This window comes from Sinohyriopsis cumingii, chromosome 2, assembly GCF_028554795.1.
Source record: "Sinohyriopsis cumingii isolate HCF-2022 chromosome 2, ASM2855479v2, whole genome shotgun sequence".
In the NCBI taxonomy this organism is placed as follows: Eukaryota; Metazoa; Mollusca; class Bivalvia; order Unionida; family Unionidae; genus Sinohyriopsis; species Sinohyriopsis cumingii.
The window spans coordinates 171,333,267-171,350,929 of NC_142962.1; the positions used below are offsets into that span (position 1 = coordinate 171,333,267).

Sequence of the window (17,663 nt, forward strand, 5' to 3'; positions counted from 1 at the left end):
GATGCTACTTCCATGGCACTCATTCTGCAACTTGTATCGTCCAAAATGGATGCTTCTTCCATGGCACTCAATCTGCAACTTGTATCGTCCAAAATGGATGTTACTTCCATGGTACTCATTCTGCAACTTGTATCGTCCAAAATGGATGCAACTTCAATGGCACTCATTCTGCAACTTGTATCCTCCAAAATGGATGCAACTTCCATGGCATTGGTATATCAAATTGTGATTTGACCATGGAGTATGACTACGCATAGTGATCATGTTTTTATAACTATTATACTCTCTAAACATGGATATGAATTTCTTGGAAATTACATTTAGAAGGGAGAAAATAACAAGAAAATGATTTTCATGTAAAATATTTTTATAGAAACTAACATTTGTATACCAAAAAAACCCCCAACCATATTCAATCCAGGAAATAAATATTATTGAGCTCCACCCTGTGTCGTCTGCTGTCATCTCTGTCAATACTGATGTCTCCAGTCTCTCCCTCTGGCAAAAATCAAACACTTCAACTCTGTGGAAAATAGAAAACAATGACATCAGATAAGGAACAAGATGTTGAAGCAACATTTGATCTACTAAACTGTGAGTTAACTGGAGTTTGATAGTTGTATAAATTTTTCATTAAAAGGAAACTCGGCAAGCCTCGTTTCCTTTTAATGAAAAAGTTATGCATCTCGTGGAATATCATTGATACAGCGTATATATATATATATATATATATATATATATATATATATATATATATATATATATATATATATATTTAAGACCTGTAAACAACAGTCACGCATGGGAAAAGGCAAAATGGTACGTGCACTCATTTATACTCTCTCTCTCTCTCTCTTTCTCTCTCACACACACACACACACATAGACACAAACGCGCGCGCGCGCACACACACTTGCATTTCCTTATCAGTAGAAACAGTTCCTAAGTAATTTTATAAATTGACAGCTCATATGTAATTGAGAAACACACGACAGACGTTTTGTTAGTGCAGTTTGCATAATTAGGCATGGAAAAGGTGTTCACACTTTAAACAATTGATAGATTAAGCAGTTACTCAAACTAAAAGGAGATCAAAAGCCTATTGGTTTTTGTTTGCGACCTTTGATGATTAGGTATTGAAAAGAAATTTTCCTATGGCTGTTGTTAGTAGCACCTAAACCGCTAGTCCGAATTTCCTCTGATTGTTTTTAATGCTTCAACATTTATCTGGGGGTGTAGGGTCAAAGTCAATTGCCTTTCGAAAAGTTGGAATTTGCCACCGCGTGCGGTACAGGCATAGGATAGCCGCTTACCAGAGGTCATAGCAAATTTAAACAACATTACATCAAATCATACCAGCACGAAATCGATACGACAATGATTTATTTGCTGAAAGTTGCGAGTATTATAATAGTTATATCATTAATCCGTTGACAGAGGAGACGAAACTACAGCATTTATGACATTTAACTAGATACTCGACATTTGCATTGCTACTCAAATGCCTACACAAATCTCGCAGCCTACATGTCCATGGCGTCAGAGGTGCAATAGTCATGTGATATCAAACCCCTTACCAACGTTGCTGTACAAAAATAAAAAATATTCAATGAAAGCCATATTTTGTTTGTAAATGCACGAGAGGATACATACTTCTCAAAAGTATTATTCTGAGAACGAGAAACTTGTCACAGCAACTTGCAGAAAGTCACATTCATCAAAATTAGTGCACGTGTACAATGATTTTGTTGTATCACATGACTACCGCGCTAACATGTGTCCTCTGTTTGTTGGCTTTGCCAAACAAGACTTTGTTTTACTGGATTACGTTAAGTACAATCGAAATATGAAACGTTTAATACCGATTCACGTAATATACCTTTATATATGTATATATCATGCATTGCTCATCAAACAAAAGAGGTCTAATTTGCAAACTTGAAGCGGTCATAGTTGATACGCTCCAGTGACCAGTGAAGGAATGGTGAAACCACTGCTTGTTTAAAAAAAAAACAACATCTGGCCGCTGACCGAGCAAGACAGGTGACCGCTGATCACATGAAATTTACATAGGAAATATGCTGAGGGTAAATATAACGGCCCTTGTGATCAAGTGGCAGCTGAAGTAAGGTTGGAGAGGTCTATCTATCTATCTATCTATCTATCTATCTATCTATCTATCTATCTATCTATCTGTCCGTCCGTCCGTCCGTCTATCTATCTATCTATCTATCTGTCTGTCTGTCTGTATGTCCCAATCAGCCTATGGAAGGAGCCTTTAAATCTTTAAGACCTTCCCCAGTCCACAAATGTCTGCTCACACAGAGTTAACCACTATCGTACCTCGTACCATCGTCACCAGTGACGTATCAAGCGATGCTACCCGTAATAAAGATGTGCATTTGTTTTACTACAGCGTTACTGAATCAATGTATTGATAATGGTGTTTTAGAAGCATCTATCAAGAGTTTGTTCTACAATTCCCAGTTGCCATGGACCTAAAATAATAGTAATTAATTCAACTATTGCGTCTGTTTAAAATAAGCAAAATACCATCAAAGCTTACTCTCTTGTAAAAAATAACTATTTCATTACACTCCAAATTAGTAGAAGTTACAAAACAAAGCTATCTACTTTAATGCAGCAGTAATTACTACTCGCTGTGTGCACATATAATTTATCTCTTGTCGCCTATCCATAGTTTGGTGTACATACTCCCAAACTACCCATTATAAATGTACGAGAAACTGTCTATTAATTTACCGGACAATCTGACCAGCTATTCCAAACATATCTCTTAAGCTCGTGCTATACCAGTCCTAACTGCATAGCGAGATATAAAATATTTCCTGTCGATATAAGATATTTCACAAAATGATGACGATATCAGACGGAAGTCTATATTGCATGACTGGGGTCTACTCGAATAATGCTTTAAAATATCCATATCAAATCCTATTGCCTGAATTCCATGCTTAGAAGCTGTTCGAATAATTTACACTGTCAAATCATATAGTCTGAGTTCAGTTCTTAAAAGCCGATACAATAATTTATCCTGCCTAATCATATAGTCTGAATTCAATGCTTCTAAGTCGTGTAAATAATTTATCCTGTCAAATCATATAGCCAATGACTAGAGGCCGTTTGAGAAATCTATATAAAGTTTCCAAATTTTACTCTTCAAAAGGTAGAAGTATATTACGCTACAGATGCATGCTTTACCAATGACGTTAACTTGACTACTTACTTCCAGAAATTGGCTACACTACAGGTGCATGCTTTATCAATGACGTTAACTTGACTACTTAATTCAACAGAAATTGGTAACACTACATGTGCATGCTGTACCAATGATGTTAACTTGACTACTTCCAAAAATTGGTTACACTGCAGGAACCTGCTGTACCAACGATGTTAACTTTGATTACTTACTTCTACAGAGATTGGCTACACTGCAGGGTGCATGTTGTACCAGTGAGGTTTTATTGACTACTTACTTCGACATAAGTCTGTTACACTAACTTCGCATACTGTATCAATGATGTTAACTTGACTACTTACTTCTACAGAAATTGGTTACACTACAGGAGCTAGCTGTACCAATGATATTATCTTTGACTTCTTACTTCTACAGAAATTGGTAACTACATGTGCGTGCTGTACCAATGATGTTATCTTGACTACTTACTTCTTCAGAAATTGGTTACACTACAAGTGCATGGTGTATCGTTGATGTTAACTTTGACTACTTACTTCTACAGGAATTGGTTACACTACATGTGCGTGCTGTACCAATGATGTTATCTTGACTACTTACTTCTTCAGAAATTGGTTACACTACAAGTGCATGGTGTATCGTTGATGTTAACTTTGACTACTTATTTCTACAGGAATTGGTTACACTACATGTGCGTGCTGTACCAATGATGTTATCTTGACTACTTACTTCTTCAGAAATTGGTTACACTACAAGTGCATGGTGTATCGTTGATGTTAACTTTGACTACTTACTTCTACAGGAATTGGTTGCACTACATGTGCGTGCTGTACCAATGATGTTATCTTGACTACTTACTTCTACTGAAATTGGTTAAACTACAGGCATATGCTGTACCAAGCACAATAAACCTAATTTATCCTCCCAGTGACTCTATGATGTGATAACTGCCCCGATGGCCAAGTGGTTAGAGCGTCCGCCTCGGATGCGGGAGGTTGTGGGTTCGATCCCCGCCCGAGTCATATCAAAGACTTACAAAAATGGTACTAACAGCTGCCTCGCTTGGCGCTCAGCATTAAGAGGTTAGTGTTAGGACTGGTCGACCTGGTGTCAGGATAATGTGACTGGATGTGACATCATGCTTCATGTCTGTGGCATGATGCCCCAGTGCTAGACATCACTAAAAACTGCCACACTGCAGACATCGTAGCGATATGACTGAAAAATTGTTAAAATCTACGTTAAAAATCCAAATCACAACACATCACACTATGATGTGATATAAAATTAAATTGCATTAAGAATTTAGTCAAATAAGAGATTGTTTATTCGAAGTGTATTGTAGCAGCGAATTTGTTTTAAAAAAAAATAGTTTAGGCTTTCTATTTGCTGGAACAAAGACCCCAGTTAGTATGTATCTGATTTTGTCGATATATATATTTTCAAATGCACATGTATCCTCCCCCCCCCCCCCCCCGAGATTAATTATTGAAGAGGAGCAGCTATGAGCAATTGCTCAGTTAGGGAAATTCCCTGATTTTTTGTGGGGTACCAGATTTTATGAATATCCTGGCTGGTATTGCCATTAATTTAAAGAAGCTACGAAAAATGAATGTTCTGGTGAAGAAGCATGGCCCTTTCCATAAGTACCGGCTGCAATGCGATTTTTCCCAAGACAACAACAATTAATATTTACGACAATAATTGAATCAATTCGGAGCATCTAACGATATAATGATTTGTCAGATAATTGTTAAGTTGTTGTTATTGTTGTTGTTGTTGTAGGGTTTAAAGCCATTTTCAGCACACGATAGGATATACATGGCGGCCAGTATTAATGGTGGAGGAAGAACCCAGGAAATCCCTAGAAACCGGAAAGAGCCACCGACCCTCGAGAAGCTACTGGCAAGCTTTCTCACATACCCACATTGGCCGAATCTGAGACTCGAACTCACGCAGACAGAGGTGAAATGCCAATGATCCATGATGATTGTTAAGAAAGAGTGGTTTCATGAAACAACAAGAAAAATAACATGATTTTTCTGATGGTTGTCAAGATCGGTTACAAGACGCAGTATATAAATTAGCATGATTTGTCAGAAGCTTACGTAAGATCGGTCACACGACCGCGGAGTATTATAAAGCATGTTTTTTTTAAGATGCCTAATAAGCACGATCGGTCAATAGACAATATAATGTCAGATGATTGTAACACGAGATTGGGCTACAAGACACATATATTGAACTATCTTGATTTGATAGATGGTTGTAACGCGAGATAGGGCTACCAGACACATGATCTGAACTATCTTGATTTGACAGATGGTTGTAACGCGAGATAGGGCTACAAGACACATGATCTGAACTATCTTGATTTGACAGATGGTTGTAACGAGAGATAGGGTTCCAAGACACATGATCTATCTGAACTATATTGATTTGTCAGATGGTTGTAACGCGAGATAGGGCTACAAGACACATACTCTGAACTATCTTGATTTGTCACATGGTTGTAACAAGAGAGAGTGCTACAAGGCACATGATCTATCTGAACTATCTTGATTTGTCAGATGGTCGTAACACGAGATATGACTACAAGACACATAATCTGAACTATCTTGATTTGACAGGTGGTTGTAACGCGAGATAGGGCTACAAGACACATGATCTGGGTTATCTTGATTTGTCACATGGTTGTAACACTCAGTCGGGCTACAAGACACATGATCTGAACTATCTTGATTTGTCAGATGGTCGTAACACGAGATATGGCTACAAGACACATAATCTGAACTATCTTGATTTGACAGGTGGTTGTAACGAGAGATAGGGCTACAAGACACATGATCTGAACTATCTTGATTTGTCAGATGGCTGTAACACTCAGTCGGGCTACAAGACACATCATCTGAACTATCTTGATTTGACAGATGGTTGTAACACGAGATAGGGCTGCAAGACACATGATCTGAACTATCTTGATTTGTCAGATGCTTGTAACACGTGCTCGGGTTAAAAGACACGGCAGATGAGACAGAGAGGGATTAATACAATCAATTTTCCAAAGTTCATTCTTAAACCTAAGATGTTATTAGACACCAATAGAGGTGCATACAACTTCAATTATTTTATAGACTATTTCGATTAAAATGACACTTTGAACACACACCTAAAGGCATAACTATAATCAATAATGGAGTTCAGAAATTTAATAAGAGCTTCACATATAAAAGACATTAAATTGCGTAAAAGTATGATCGGATGTGAGATTGTCGAAAATGTAATCGGTGAGGACGTTGTTTTGTATTGACAGTAGTCGGATAGGTCGTCATTGTTATTTTCTCATCCATGTGACAGAGAAATCTAGCTATTTTGCAAAAACCTTATTTTTCATATTTCAGTCTGGTTGTCTCAGTCCGGCCTTCTCAGTCATGGTGTCCACGCACTAAGAACTACTTTTAAGAATAATAAACTCTTTTTGTTTTTCGGTATGCCTGAGTTGTTCTATAATCAAACAACTACAACAACAATAGATATATAACACAAACGACCCATATAACAACTTAAGGTCTCTCCAGCTTTGAAAAACACACCATATAAAACATTGTGCGAGAGACAGACACACGCGTGCACGAAGTGGAGCTATTTGGTATAATTGTTAAAAAGGTATAGTTCGTTCAACACAGTATGGTGACTTTTATGTTATCTGTAGGCCTAACTAAGAAAAGTATCGGAACATCTCCATTAAACGTAGCTAAAACGTACTTAAACAGTTCTAAATACTTCGTGCGAAATGAATTCGATACCGTTAACTACATTGAACGACAATGATCTGAAAATTTACTGAGCTACAGATAGGATAATATTCTCGATGCTGTGTGGAACGAGCTATGACAGAAAACACTCTTCTTGGCACAGGGACTATACACATCACTGACTACGAAAAATGAAGAATTCAAACATTCTCAAGAGTACCACAAATACCAAACTAGAAATATGTTATAACAGACTTGCCGTCTTCAAACTTTGTCAAACAACCCAAAACAGCGCCAGTTGAATCAAACGTTGTAAACAAATGAAAAGTCCTGCACTTACCAATCAGAGTGGTCCATTCATCAGTCCTTCCTGTGCTTCCCAATCAGAGTGGTCCATTCATCAGCCCACACGCTATTTCACAAGATTTCCATGTAACGTATTATACATTGCATTAGTAATAGCAAAGCTTGCCATATTTCCAAGAAACAAAATACTAATTAACATGAACATCATGAATTAGGAATTTGATCCGTCATTACACACTCAGACCTGTATAATAGTCTTACCCAGTATTGCAATGTATCGTAGCGTTGCCTACCAAAGAACGTTTTCCAAATAAGAACTGATGAAAGTTAAAAGTTATCCGTATAATACATAGTAATTACTTATTGTTATTTTCATATTACACCCATGGATTAAATATGATAATACAATAACAATATCAAATGGTTTTATGTTTCTATTTTCTCAGGATGAGGAGGAAATAGAATTGTCACGAATCTTTAAAAATTAGGGTCACACAGATTAAAGAGCGCGTGCCGTTGATAAACCTCATTACGTGCTGTAGTTAACGGTACAAAATTTGAAGCCGCTGCCTCACGTTGACAACGTAATATTTGAACAAACTACTATAACTTTTATATTCACAAATTCATTTGAAGATAATATCACCAACGACACCTCAAGGTAAAAATTAAAAAACATAAATAAATAAATGATTGTTTTAAACGGATGCATTTCTTTATATTCATAATTACAAGCATGGTAGTTAAAACGGATGCATTTCTTTATATTCATAATTACAAGCATGGTAGTTACAACGGATGCATTTCTTTATATTCATAATTACAAGCATGGTAGTTAAAACGGATGTATTTCTTTATATTCATAATTACAAGCATGGTAGTTAAAACGGATGCATTTCTTTATATTCATAATTACAAGCATGGTAGTTAAAACGGATGCATTTCTTTATATTCATAATTACATGCATGGTAGTTACAACGGATGCATTTCTTTATATTCATAATTACAAGCATGGTAGTTAAAACGGATGCATTTCTTTATATTCGTAATTACATGCATGGTAGTTACAACGGATGCATTTCTTTATATTCGTAATTACAAGCATGGTAGTTAAAACGGATGCATTTCTTTATATTCGTAATTACATGCATGGTAGTTACAACGGATGCATTTCTTTATATTCGTAATTACAAGCATGGTAGTTAAAACGGATGCATTTCTTTATATTCATAATTACAAGCATGGTAGTTACAACGGATGCATTTCTTTATATTCATAATTACAAGCATGGTAGTTAAAACGGATGCATTTCTTTATATTCGTAATTACATGCATGGTAGTTACAACGGATGCATTTCTTTATATTCGTAATTACAAGCATGGTAGTTAAAACGGATGCATTTCTTTATATTCATAATTACAAGCACGGTTTTATAGGTTGAAATCCATGGCAAAAACAACGGCTTGTCGAAAGAATAATTTTATTTTTAACAGCTGACTACCAAAACCAGAAACTTCCACATACCAAATTTGGTAACAGCTAATAGTTCAAGCACGTTCGAGTTAATATATTTTACAAAAATACTGTTGGTGCAACACACAATTCTTAGTTATAGCATTTAACTTCAACCTAATATCATGGAACGAAGATCATTAAACTTATCCAAGACACTGCCAACACATACCCACTAACTAACTTAACTAAGACACCGCCAAGATATACCCACTAACTAACTTACCCAAGACACTGCCAAGATATACCCACTAACATATTCAAAACACTGCCAAGATATACCTACTAAATTATCCAAGACACTGCCAAGATATACCCACTAACTTATCTGAGACACTGCCAAGATATACCAACTAAATTATCCAAAAACACTGCCAAGATATACCCACCAACGAATACAAGACACTACCGAGATATACCCACTAACTAACGTATCCAAGACACTGCCAAGATATACCCACTAACTTATCCAAGACACTGCTAAGATATATCCACTAACTTATCGAAGACACTGCCAAGATATACCCACCAACTAACTTATCCAAGACAATGCCAAAATATACCCACTAACTTATCCAAGACACTGCCAAAATATACCCACTAACTAACTTATCCAAGACACTGCCAAGATATACCCACTAACTTATCCAAGACACTGCCAAAATATACCCACTAACTAACTTATCCAAGACACTGCCAAGATATATCCACTAACTAAATTATCCAAGACACTGTCAAGATATATCTACTAACTTATCCAAGACACTGACAAGATATACCCATTAACTTATCCAAGACACTGACAAGATATATCCACTAACTAAACTTGTTTCAAACTAAAAAGTATGTTTTTCAAAAAGCTGTTCAAATGATATCATTAAGGCTTACTAGTAGAAACAGCACCAAAATCTTTGATTGCCAGATAAATTCGTCGATATAATACCTTGTAAATATAATGCTATCATGACCCTATCTTTTTGCTAGTTATGCTAGAGACATCATGGATAGGGCAAATGAAGCGCACATAGGTTGACATATTTTTCTGAATAATTCTTGACAAAGATGAAGTCTTGTAACAGTTCCACATGAGCTTTCAGGGAGGATGCATACCAATTCAAAACGGATGTCTGGCTTATTAACAGGTAATTATCCGCATCTATAGGCATTTTCAACTTTTAAGCCGTTGGTACAATACAGTTTAAGTTTTATTACTTGAGTACGGAAAAGAAATTTTGCTCATTATTTAAACATCTTGTCTCAAATAATTTTTCACTTAGAAACCTTACGTCCATGACTTGCACGACATGCCAAGAATGAGTAAAACTTCTTAAGCTTATAACATATCGGTCATGTTTTTTCCCCTTTGAAGTTGAGAAACCAGTATATTTCATGCAGATTTTATAATTGTTACACACCGTGATTTATATATAGCATTGCCTTCATTCTATCAGTGTAGGCATTGCTGTGTCTGTTCTTCACGCAGGTATTAATTATCAGAAGGAAAATGTATGTATGTATCACAGCGGTATGAATCTGTGTTATGGTTAGATACCGATGAACTTTAGGGTTGCATTATTCTTTCTTATGTATACATATAATCCAGTTTCATGTTCAGCTAATTCTGAACTCAAATTAAATAATTATCGTGTATATTTACAGCCTATTGAGCGTGCTTCTAGGCTAAAATTAATCATAATAAATCACTCCTGTTTTGCATTGACGTAAATAAATACTATATCAACCGACTTTTCAAGTTATACATGTCTTCGCTTGAAAAGAATATTTTGTTGTTACTACAGATGTCCATCTATAATGTATATGCATACATGTACATGCAGCCAACCCTTACATCCATATGACTTTGTAACAGGGCCGGATTTAGGCATAAGCTATAGAATCAACAACTTAGGGCCTCACAGCCTGAAGGGGTCTCTCAAAATTACAGATTTATTTTACAGCCTTATTCTCTGTTAACACTTACCAAATAGGGCCTCTACAGCTTCCCATAGCTTAGGATCTCCCCATGTCTAAATCCGGCCCTTCTTTGAACAATACATCGATGACGACATGACAAGTTCATGTTGAATATTAATAAAAGTGTAAATGTTCACGTGGCTCTGATGAATAAATTATGGTAGATATTTATCTCTAATGAACCATAGATCGGTTGGACATTTATTTTTTATTTATTGTTCAGATTACTCCGGCACACCTGGACATCATCTGTACTTGAAATATGAAAATCAGTCTACTAATAGCTACACATCGACTTCGCATCAATAAAGACTTTTAACTTTCATGATCGATAATATCCAAAGACAATGCTTCCAACTTCTTAACACAATATTTATCAATGATGGAATGTCAGTTGACTATTCTATTCGTGTGTCGATGCCTTAAACCAACGTAAATTGAAGTGTCCACGTGGCTTTTATGACTTCTTTTAGCTGTATATTGAAACATTTTCAAATAAGAATTGAAAAGTCTATACCTCTAATTTCGTAGAATTAAACGCAATTTCATCTCTGACGCAATGTCGTTCACGTGATATTCATCTTTTCCAAAGTTAACTACATCTTTTGCGATTCTGCGCAAAACGGCTCCAACACAAAAGTAACTCACAGGAGCTTAATGTTGAGGAAAAGTAATAATCTGAAGGACAAAATCATGCCGAGTGACAAAATTACCAAAGATTACTCCTTTGATCAATTCTGACATAGGACGCAGTCTATCATAATATACGAGAGACAAGGTGAGTTGAATCGAGTGAATGGTAACTAGAAACTTACTTTTGCACCTACCCTTGTTCTCAGATTAGTCAAATAATGTCGAGTCGCATACACCATATCTCTCAGTAAGTACTGACAGTTGTAGGTGAACGTGTCTTTGTCAAGGACGACAAAAGTCGCGCAATTCTAAAGTTTTGGACCCGTAACATCATTTCGGTGCAACGCAGAAAAGTCAACGATGGCTTGATGAATAGGAAAATGTATCAGGAGTAAAAACAAGCCATGGATTATGGTTGTGTGCCTTCAAGGACAGAAATAGCAGCCGGCGATCGGTCGTAAGGTGTAGAAAGAAGTGTTTGGAAGTTACTTAGCGCGTCTCTTTATATAATTAAAGAAAGGATCCTATGTCAGAACGGTTCAAATAGATAATAGGGGCAATCTGAGGGAATCACGTCACTCGGTAGGATTATTTTTCCTTCAGATTATTGATTTGTTCAACATTAAGCTCACGTCAGCTACCTGTGCACCATCAAGCATACTGCTGGTTCAAAACGCTGGACAATACATTCAAAGATCTACTCACCATAATATTTATCTGCCAAGGATGCTTCTATTTCATCCTCATGCTTTCATCTTTTGCTGCTATTTTTTCCATATAACATTAGGTAATCTTTGAATTCTTTTACTTTACTATTCTACTTAATGATTTAGGCAGTTTTAAATACTGACTAAAATCTTGCCATGTTAAAATATGAGATTTCCAATAAATGTGGTTTAAATTGTATGCTATGCTCGAAGAATGACCCTGTATGATAAGATAGTAAGTAATATAGTCGTTCAAAGTAGACTAAGATGTGCAGTATGCTTCATTCTGAAGTCGGAAAGCACACAGCTGAGAGGATAAAACTAAGTGGACAAAGTCTCAGCTCTTTTCCGAATCGTTTCCATATATCTTAAATGTGTTGAAACCAAACATTATCTATAACATTGAGTCTTTACCGGTAACTATGACCTCCGTAAATTGAAACCAAACTTTATCTATAACATTGAGTCTTTACCGCTAACTATGATCTCCGTATATTTACCGCTAACTATGATCTCCGTATATTTACCGTTAACTATGATCTCCGTATATTTACCGCTAACTATGATCTCCGTATATTTACCGCTAACTGGACATAGTACACAATTAATTTTACTATATGTTCTCTACATTTGTTTCTCAGTACTGACCTTTCCACTGTGTGACAATCAATAAAAATCATATGTTAATCTAAAATACCTTCAAAGATGACTTCACGGTGAAGTTCTTATCAAAGGTTGACCTGCTCTTTTTTCAGATGATTGACTGTCAACATAACAGCATGTAAACAGAACACATATTTCACTTCCGGATCATCACCAAGGCCTTATTACTCACTGTGCACTGTCGCCAAAATACACACAGACAACAACACCCTGAGCTCATATTATCAAGAATAAACAGTTACCTTTAAATCCCTACCAAAAATGCATAAATAAAACTCTTCTATCACCACCAAAATGAGAGAGGAAAAAATGTTCTAAAAATAGACTAGAACTACATTCGTGGGTACTGAACTGGAAGTATTAATTGTGATGTAATTCCAACTATGATATCCATATATTTACCGCTAACTATGATATCCGTATATTTACCGCTAACTATGATATCCGTATATTGGCAAGCTTTGCTTGAGAACCACTGGCTTATGTTGCATATTATTATATTTTAAGTAATTAACGAACAAGCCTTTTAAGTAAGATTTATAACAAATATATTAATAAGACAAGGGTAACACAACGTTTTGTTTCTGTCATTTAATTCTTCGTTGCTTAAATTGTCTTGAATTTCACACAGGCGAGTGTACATGCACTATTATTTAGATGCCCGCTATTATTAGAGAATATGGCATTTACCCAAAATAGAAAATACAAGTACGTAGGTAGATTAGCTAAAGACATTTCCCCTATGATTATCATGATCCATACAATTGAAGCATTAATTGGGGAGCACCATCTTTTAAATTCATTATCATTAAGCAATTGGACACAATTACTACCACCAAGTTATCATAACACAATTAAACACAACCACTATCACCAAGTTATCATTACACAGTTAGACACAATTACTACCAACAAGTTATCATAACACAATTAAACACAACCACTATCACCAAGTTGGCATTCCACAGTTAGATACAACCACTATCACCAAGATATAATTACATAGTTAGACACAAACCCAAACATCAATTTATCATTACAGTTAGACACAACCACTGACATCAAGTTACATTACACAGTTAGACACAACCACTATCATAAACTTATCATTACACAGTTAGACACAACCACTAAAATCAAGTTATCATTACACAGTTAGACACAACCACTATCACCAAATTATCATTTCATAGTTAGACACAACCACTATCACCAAGCTATCATTACACAGTTACACACAACTACCACCAAATTTTCATTACACAGTTGGACACAACCACTATCAACAAGTTATCATTACATAGTTAGACACAACCACTAACATCAAGTTATCATTACACAGTTAGACACAACCACTATCATCAAATTATCATTTCATAATTAGACACAACCACTATCACCAAGCTATCATTGCACAGTTACACACAACTACCACCAAATTTTCATTACACAGTTAGACACAACCACTATCACCAAGTTATCATTTCATAGTTAGACACAACCACTATCATCAATTTATCATTACACAGTTAGACACAACCACTATCATAAAGCTACCATTATTCAGTTAGACACAACCACTATCACCCATTAATTAGTAAAACGATACACGCTTCATCTCATTGAGAGAGAGAGAGAGAGAGAGAGAGAGAGAGAGATATGCAATTGTCATTATTGAATAAAATGAGAATAGTACCATGAAGATACTCCAAGGCAAATAATAATCACTGGAACGTGCGCCCATCGTAAAGTTTGAATTCAACGCTAACCCCCACACCCCATGAGAATTAAGGTGACATGAATTTCTGAGAATTAAAAAATACATATTTGAAATAGTTGCTGTCTGATAAATCTCATTTTCTGAATTGCAATGTAATATTCGATACAGTTTGTTAAAGCACAATGTGAAAATTAAAAAAACTCACCATGGATCAAAATTTGACAGCTTGCCAAAAACATTTGAGGAAGGAACAAAGAAATAGACTTAATCGAACAAGTTCATGCTGAATATTCTCCAGTCAGTGATAACATTAAAATTAAGATAACTTTATTTAACAGCCACTCAGTGGGGCTTGCCATTTTAATTTCACCGACTGCTGTGGCTGCTTGGCTTACTTTCGCCTGCCAATAAGATAAAAAATGTGTTCTCTGATATTATCAGCCTGTACTTGCTGTGTGGATTTGCAGAATTCGATAAAGATCAATCAACTTGCCTCAGCGACATTAAATCAGTCACTTTTACTTTTCTCTTTTCGTTTTTTCCTAAACTGAAAGAAGGGAATTATTAACTACCACATTCTAATACATACAAACAGAGAGTTATAATCACTTACCTGTAGGTAACATAGAGGTTGCTCGTCGACTCAGTCGGCCCAACATAACATCGATCGGGACCACGTGATGTTTTTTTCTTTCGAGAGCACACAATCTTCTGGTTGCAAGCCGAAATATATCAGTGACATGCGATAAACACAGCAATTTGAATTAATTATGGACGATAGGGGAAACAAATGCTAAGTCGGAGTGGAATAATATATTTTATACATTCTGCTAGATCGTACAGGATCGTTATAAACAATCGCGCGCATGGATGTACTTATTTCTTAATGTAAGTGAACAAATATTTAAATAAAATAGGTTTTAAGTGGATAAACAGGTGGGACTTATCTGAAACAAAATTATCTCGAATAATTTTTGTGTTGAAAGGAGGCAAATATCGAATAATTATTCCGTTGGAAAGAGGGCAGAATTAAATTTAGAGACTATGCAGTGATTTTCTTAACGGTCATGAACTGATTTGAGCAGCTCCCTCGAACTTTAAGGTCGAAGTGAGAAAATAATCACTAACAATAAAATAGAATAAACCACGAAAGGAATGCAACATGGAAGATTCGATAAAAATCAAGGATAATTCATTACAAGAGGAACAATACAAAATAATGACGATGATAGATTATGGCAGCTTTGGAGACATATATAAAGTTTTTTCACATTCCGAAAAGAAGATTTATGCCATGAAACAAATCGTTTTCAGGGGAATTGTGTTAGATGACCCATACATAATGAGTGAAATATGGTGTCTCAATAATGTGAGACACAAAAACATAATTCAGCTGAGAGACATCGTGTTGAGAGACAACAGGGTTGATATCATCATGGAATATGCCGAAAAAGAAAATCTTGAAAAGGTATGTCAGGACGAAGGACCGCTTTCCATTGCCTACATCCTGGACATATACAATCAGATCCTAGAGGGCGTGAACTACATCCACTCTCGCGGCGTTGCTCATCGTGATCTGACCCCCGGGAACATTCTTCTAACACGGGACAACGTTGTCAAGATTGCGGACTTCGGGCTTGCCGTGAGATGTTGTTCAAGGGATGGTTCTGGGGATATTCTTTGTGCAGATTTCTTGGGAAATACTTCTTACCTTGCACCTGAAGTGTTAGCAAGGACACCCTTTCTGGCTCGTCCGGCCGACATCTGGAGTCTTGGAATTCTCCTGTGCTATATTGTGTACCTAGATGTCCCCTACAAGGGACTGGAACCCAAAGTTCTTCAAGACCAAATGGAGCAAACTTGGAGAGGGTTTGTAGAACGGTTTACAGACAACATTGAGAAGTCTACTCTGGTAGGGCAAGTGCTTGAGAAATGTCTGGTAATAAATCCGGTTTTGAGAGTGACAATAGAAGAGCTCCTAAAACATTTAGCAATGAATACTTAACGAACTCCAATAGCAAACTGACTGGTATTTGTATAGCTTTCAGAAATGGACTGATAACAAAGGATAAATTAAACTAACATAGAAGCATTTCGTTTGATTAGGCACTCTATTTCGTTATATATATTTGCTTTTAGTGTGAGAATTCGCACGCACAAATTAAGATGGCGAATTATTTATTTTCTGTGAAGGCTCGGGTACGTAAATTCAATTAAATAAATCGTCGATTTAAACAGCGTTTTGTATTGTTGTCGCTTTAATCCGTCAGGTAATAAAGCGATATTATGAGTAGGTTATCTCTATGTCCAATTTATATTTTACATCCAATTTATATTTTACGTCCAATTTATATCTTATGTCCAATTTATATTTTATGTCCATTTTATATATTTATGCAGTTCTGATCAATTTTAACTTCTGTTTATCCTACGAGTTTATATTGATCTGTTGGAGGTGAAGTATGGTCAAATTGTGGATACTGTTGTTGGTCCCTTGCGTGTTGCATTACCATACGTTAAATTATTGCCTATTAGCAACTATTCAGAAACAATAACGGAAATAAATGTCTGATAGTCTTGGCATTTACGTCATCAATGGCACATTGTGTTTTCTTAGCTTCATCCTGATCTGACGAGCTTGTGCACACACATAAATGTAAGGTTGTATAAAAATAGGAATGTACGGTTGTACACAATTATGAATGTAAGGTTGCAGGTTGTACACAAATATGAATGTAAGGTTGTACACAAATAGGAATGTAAGGTTGTACTCAAATAGGAATGTAAGATTGTACACAAATGGGAATGTAAGGTTGTAGGTTGTACACAAATAGGAATGTAAGGTTGTACACAAATAGGAATGTAAGGTTGTACTCAAATATGAATGTAAGGTTGTACTCAAATAGGACTGTAAGGTTGTAGGTTGTACACAAATAGGAATGTAAGATTGTACACAAATGGGAATGTAAGGTTGTAGGTTGTATACAAATAGGAATGTAAATTTGTACTCAAATATGAATGTAAGGTTGTACTCAAATATGAATGTAAGGTTGTACACAAATATGAATGTAAGGTTGTACACAAATAGGAATGTAAGATTGCACACAAATGGGAATGTAAGGTTGTAGGTTGTACACAAATAGGAATGTAAGGTTGTACTCAAATATGAATGTA

At 35.9% G+C, this 17,663-nt stretch overlaps 1 protein-coding gene across 1 annotated transcript; it reads left to right on the forward strand.

Annotated features, from left to right (window-relative positions):
* The first annotated feature begins 14,384 nt into the window (after positions 1-14,384).
* On the forward strand, positions 14,385-17,070 carry LOC149806293 (putative sperm motility kinase W). The gene has a single exon (XM_089951237.1). The coding sequence runs from the start codon at positions 15,652-15,654 to the stop codon at positions 16,492-16,494; it is 843 nt and encodes a 280-aa protein (XP_089807363.1). The 5' UTR covers positions 14,385-15,651; the 3' UTR covers positions 16,495-17,070.
* Positions 17,071-17,663: the final 593 nt, after the last annotated feature.